Raw genomic sequence first — 6,000 nt, forward strand, 5'->3', positions numbered from 1 at the left:
ATGGTGTGTTAGTTTCTGCTAAACCCAGATAATTTTACAAGTGAGTCTTAAGTCACACTTTCAAAGAACAAATTATCCCAGTCTTAAACAAAATCACCCAGAGAATAGAAAAAGATGGAATTACAAATCATAAAAGATTGGTAAATTTGACTTTATTAAAACGAAAAGCTTCTGTTCATCAGAAGACACCTTAAGAAAGTGAAAACGCAAGTTACAAACCAGAAGACATTTGTAACACATACAACTATAAAAGATTAGTAATAAAGATGCGTTTTAAAAATTCTTACAAATTAGAAAAAGACAACCCAATAAAAAAAAAAGGCAAACAGCATGAACAGCCATCTCACTGAAAAATTACCAAAAAATATGAGCAGCTGCTCATCCTCTGTTAATCAAGGAAGTAAAAGCAAGACCGTAATCACTTACCATGTAGCATCTACGTGGATTCACAAAAATTAAAAAATCTGATAATACCTCTGATTGTACCAGAGGTTGCAGATAAGCAGGATCTGTTTTATCACTTACGGGAATATAAATTGGTACGACCACTTCGGAAAACATTTGGTGTTAAATTTCATAAAGCTGAGAAATTTTATCCTTGTGACCCAGCATTTTCATTTCTGCATATGTGCACCCAAAGGTGTGTACATGAATGTTCAGAGTAATATTGTTTGCAACAGCAAATCTTAGAAACAACCCAAGTGCTCATCATCAGGAGAATGGATAAATACATTTTAATATATTCTTACAATGAATTATTATTCATCAATGAAAATGAACCAACAGTGGCATTCAGCAACATGGAAAAAAATGTTGAGTAAATAATAGTTGAGTAAAAAAAAAAAAAAGGCAATCCCAGAGGACTACTGTATGATGCCTTTTTTATGTTGCTCAAAAATTAAAATTAGGACTTACCTGGTGGTGCAGTGGTTAAGAATCCGCCTGCCAGTGCAGGGGACATGGGTTCGAGCTCTGCTCCGGGAAGATCCCACATGCCGGGGAGCAGCTAAGCCTGTGCACTACAGCTACTGAGCCTGCACTCTAGAGCCCACAAGCCACAACTACTGAGCCCATGAGCCACAACTACTGAAGCCTGTGCGTTTAGAGTTTGTGCTCTGCAACAAGGAAGCCACCGCAATGAGAAGCCCACACACCACAATGAAGACCCAATGCAGGCAAAAAATAGATAATTAATTAAAAAAATTAAAATTATTTAGCTATGTGTGTGTGTGTGCATGATAAAACTAAAGAAAATGGTAACTCAAAATTTGGGATAGTGGATACCTCCCAAGTGGAGGCAGATAGTTGGGATAGAGTTAGGAGCACTTAGATGTAAGTCACTGTTAATGTTTTAGTTCTTGGATTTCGTTCTTAGGTCTGTAGGTATTCATTGTCCTATTAAATAAATGATAGTGTGTTGTGAACCAAAGGTTATGATTAATCCAAGAAGGGTAAGGGCCCAGTGAATATATATTTATTGAACGTGTGAATGAATCTTATTCTTTGTGCCTGGGGTCCACAGTCAGGGTGGGATCAGGGTACTCTTTTGACTTTGTCTAGGTTCCACAATTTTTATCTTTGTCCCAGCCTGAGCCTCCCTCTAATTAAGCTCTAATTCTAAGTAGTGAGATCCTCCTGGCTTTTACTGCCCACAAAATTCTTTCTTCTTGTCTGTTTTCTCCCTGTTCTCTCCCTCTCTCCTCTCCCATTGGCCTTTGTTTATTACTGAGTGCCTGAATACCTTTCGTTATTAGATGGAGCCAGGAATCTCTATTGACTTCTTAACTTTCTTCTTCATGTACTGATAACGTAAAAACATCATATAGCACCATCCTTCTCCCTCCAAAGGTCGATTTGATTATAGATACAAAATACCTTATGCTTTTACTACTGGAATTATAGGTCATCTTGTCCAGTCTCTTATTACTTTACAGGTAAGAAAGTAGATACACAGAAAAGATAAATGACTTTCTTAGGGTCACACAGATCTAAGTAGCAGAGTTAGGACTGGAATCCAGTTTTCCTAACTTCTAGGCCAGTGTTCTTATCATTATATTGTATTCACAGGGTAGGCTTTGCTTGAATGACTGAGTCTGAGCGCCCCATAGATATGTGAGAGTCTCTGATACTGGGTGAGACGTGTGTAAATGTCCAAGTTATTTTAGTTAACTCCAGCATTTGGCCAACTCTGTCTTCTTTGTATGTTTCCTTCCACCCCTTTCTGCTCTGGTTTTCTCTATTTTTCCTCAGGGTATCTGTAGCCTAGTGACATTGGGTGCCCTCTGGGGGTCATTGTAAATAGAGAGCATTCATTTGACTAGCGGAGCCCCTAATGCCTTGGCCATAGTGAGCAGGTTAAAATGAGGGACAGTGGGAAAGGAGATGGTAAACTCCATCTATGTGTTTAGTCGTGTTTAGAAGCTTCTCACAAGTGTATACTCTGGACACAAAGCAGATTATTCTGGCCTCCAGGTTCTCAGGGTGTCTGGTCTCAGGAAAACTGACAAAGATGATTGGGTCATTATGGTCAGGACAGTGTGCAACAGGATTGGGATGGGACAAGATTTGGATTATATCATAAGGGCCATCTCTAAGACCAGCCATAGAAATCAGATTGTTCTCTCTTAACATCTGGGATAGAACCTAAATGGGAATTTCACTCAGAACCATGCACTGAAATACCCAGGCTGAGAAAGTCATCATGTTTGGATACAGAGCTAAACCTAGTTAAGGCTAATGGAGAAGTTGTAAACAGAGGGGTGGTGGGTGTCCTGTAGGAGAAAGAAATTGGCAATTCAAGTCTTGAGGCTCTCATTGCCCTAAATTTTGTTCGGGCAGTAAATCTGTCACGGGGCTTCAGTGTGAGTGCATGATGAATTGACAGCCTGAGCAGTGAAGAATGTCAGTCCAGTGGTTATCATCCCTACTTCTATACTGTGGCTATCACAAAACCAAGACTTGCAGCAGTGTGGAGTTAGTAATAATAGAAAGTTCCAGGGTGGACTGGTGAGATAAGTGCCCTGCTTATGGCCTGCAATGATAGCATCATTTCCCATCCTCATCCGTCTCCCTCTTGGGTCTCATGGTCTCATACACAGACTCATTCCTGACTGTGATAAGGCTGGGCCTGTGATAAAGCTGAATACAGAGACTGAAGTCCTAATCATAGGCCAGAAAGAGTTGGGAATAGGGGCACACAAGCACTGTTGCACATCTAAGTAGGAAGAATCCAGAATGAATCTATAAATGTTATAAACAGGGCTATTCAGTGAGGGGTAAAGATGGCGGAGGATTTATGAATTTAGATAGGGTGAAAATGAGTGAATTGGCACCTCTTCCTCAAGTCTGGGAGGACTTTCTGAAGGAAGCAGGACTCTTGAAGGTAGTTGCCATTGTGGTTACCTGTGGGAAATTATTCATCACTTAACTGCTCTGCTTTTTCCCTTTTCTCTGAATGACCCTGGTCAGAGCTTTTTATGTAACTTTGAACTAGAGCAGATCTGACTTGCTCTGCTTGCTTCCTCTCCACTCATTTCACTCAGCCTGGCATTTGACCAACTGAGGTGTTGATGTCACCACTCTTCTAGGCCCCTCATTCCTGACTCATTTCTTGTGTTACTCCCTGTCTTAGAACCCTTCAGTGATTCCCAGATGTTCTCAGGATAAACTCCATTTGCTTTAACATGGCCTATTAGGCCTGCTTGATCTTATCCTACCTTATCTCTTCCACATCATCTCTTACCACTTCTCTGCCATCAACTAAGCTGGTACAAACTAAGGCACACTGCTTTGTCTTTCCTCCAGGCCTTTTATATCCTATTATCTCTGCCTAGAATACTTCTTCCCTCTTCCTTTAGCTAACTCTTCCTAATCCTGTAGTTCTCAGCATAGCTGTCACCAGGAAGCCTTCTTCAAACCCCGAGGCTAGGTTAGTTCTCCTCTGGCTCACACAGTGCTCTATATTCTCTCCATCATAACCCTTACCACGCTCTGTTGTAATTATTTGTTCCTTTCCTGTAATCTCCATCAGACTAAATTCTGTGATGGCAGATACACTGTTTGCTTTATTCACTGCTGTATCACCAAGCGTCTCTAGCTCAGTGCCTGGCACATAGTAGGCACTCGGTAAATATTTGACTAAGGAATGGGTGAATGAACTGGTTTGTTTTTCTGTGACAGGAATGGGAAAAGGACAGCACAGGATGCCCTCCAAGGATGAGCTGGTCCAGAGATATAACAGAATGAATACCATCCCCCAGGTATTATTAGTTGCCGTTGCTCCACTGAGGCAGGACCCTTCCTCTGGGATAAGTTTAGGCTACAGAGATGGATGGGGAAACAATGGTGGTGGTGGAGGTGGTGGTGGAGGTGGTGGTGGTGGTGGTGGTGGTGGGTGGTTTAAAGATCATTTGAAGGAATCAGATATGTTCTAAGATGAACACATTTCTAGAGTCATCTGTGGCCTCAGTCATAAGTATGAAAGCAGAGACTGAGTTTAAATCCAGTGACATGAAAACGTAAAGATGGAAGCCTGGACTCATCCAGATTGATTATGGAAAGCAAAAATTTCAGGGGGGTGGCTGGATATCCCAATCCCCATCCCCAACCATTACCAGCTAACTAGCCTCTCTAGGGAAAGCTATAACCATCTACCTGGCTCTGCTCTCCTCTTCCAGACCCGATCCATTCAGTCAAGGTTCCTGCAGAGTCGGAATCTAAACTGTATAGCACTTTGTGAAGGTAGGTATCTCACCCAGTCCCTGTTTTTCTGGGTCCCCAACCTTTATTTCTGGTGCAACTTTGGCACATGATCCAGCCAAGGTTGATGTTGAAGCATCATATCTTCCCTTCCCTGCCTGGACTCTCTGACCCAAGCATTGTATGTATAACTTCTGGCCCTTCTCTTCCCAGTGATTACATCTAAGGACCTCCAGAAGCATGGGAACATCTGGGTGTGCCCTGTGTCCGACCATGTCTGCACACGGTTCTTCTTTGTGTAAGTCTAGGAGGGTTCCTTGGGAATTACTTGGAGGAGTGAGGGTGAGAGCATAATGATATGTGACTACTGGGAAAGTCTGTTTCTGTTATCAGAGACTTGTCCCTGGCTACCTGAGTGGAGCTGGCACTGGGACTTTCCCCTTGGAGGATAGGGATGGGTATAGATAAAGGTCTGTTGAGAGGAAACCAGATAAGCTGAATCTCTTCCACCCTAAAGAGTATCAAGAAAGGGTTTTGACTTCTTGGATGGGATGGCCACACCTCTAAATGCAGTTCCATTGGTTGACATTATTCTGGTATTGTTCTCTCTCTTATGCTCACACTTGCCCTATCTTTGGCAGATATGAGGATGGTCAGGTGGGCGATGCCAACATTAATACTCAGGACCCCAAGATACAGAAGGAAATCATGCGTGTGATCGGAACTCAGGTTTACACAAACTGAGGGGGCCCCAGCCCTCGTACCACCCCCGTTCCCCCAGGATCCACCTGCCCTCATAAAAGGGTTCAGGAGCGGCAACCGAGGCTGCCCTGAGGAATCAAGAGGCCATTACCAAGGGGCAGGAAAAGGACAGAAGAGGCGGCCTTCATGGTGGAGACTGACCCAGGAACCACTCCACATTTGGATGGCCCAGACTGACTCCCTACCCGATTTTCCCAGTTGACTTCACCCTGTTTGTAAATAAAACAATAAAATGGAAGGTGCTGTGGATTGGATATGATCACTGTGGTCTGACTAACCTTGGCCCAGCACCTGCCCCAAGCCCCCAGATGCGGGTGGGGGTGGGGAGAGTGGAATATCATGAGGGTTGGGACTATTTATGTTGGATGGAGTCAAAGCTAAGTCCATCTAGTATAGTATACTACAGATCTGTCAACATTTTAATCAACGGATTAGATAAAGGAAACTTATGCAGATGACACAAACTGAGAAGGATATAGAATACCACTGGTGACTCTTCTTCAAGGTTTAAAAGGACCACTGAGGCCAAAGCAGCTCAGA

The 6,000-nt window shown here is 43.0% G+C and overlaps 1 protein-coding gene across 9 annotated transcripts in view; it reads left to right on the forward strand.

Annotated features, from left to right (window-relative positions):
* Window positions 1-5,714, forward strand: part of PARP6 (poly(ADP-ribose) polymerase family member 6) — a 28,218-nt gene extending 22,504 nt beyond the window's left edge. For 8 of the 9 annotated variants that reach the window (XR_003005527.1, XR_003005526.1, XR_003005528.1 and 5 more), the window contains 3 exons: window positions 4,180-4,259; window positions 4,677-4,740; window positions 4,912-4,983. Coding sequence is in view for 1 of the 9 variants with exons in the window: in XM_024761743.1 (XP_024617511.1) it covers window positions 4,180-4,259; window positions 4,677-4,740; window positions 4,912-4,996; window positions 5,340-5,442 (332 nt within the window). In the remaining 8 variants the exon portion in view is untranslated. Of the gene's footprint in view, window positions 1-4,179; window positions 4,260-4,676; window positions 4,741-4,911; window positions 4,997-5,339 lie in introns of those variants that run through there. The other variant, XM_024761743.1, reaches the window with a different exon arrangement.
* Window positions 5,715-6,000: the final 286 nt, after the last annotated feature.

Source organism: Neophocaena asiaeorientalis, unplaced genomic scaffold (genome assembly GCF_003031525.2).
Source record: "Neophocaena asiaeorientalis asiaeorientalis breed wild unplaced genomic scaffold, Neophocaena_asiaeorientalis_V1.1 scaffold54, whole genome shotgun sequence".
NCBI lineage: Eukaryota > Metazoa > Chordata > Mammalia > Artiodactyla > Phocoenidae > Neophocaena > Neophocaena asiaeorientalis.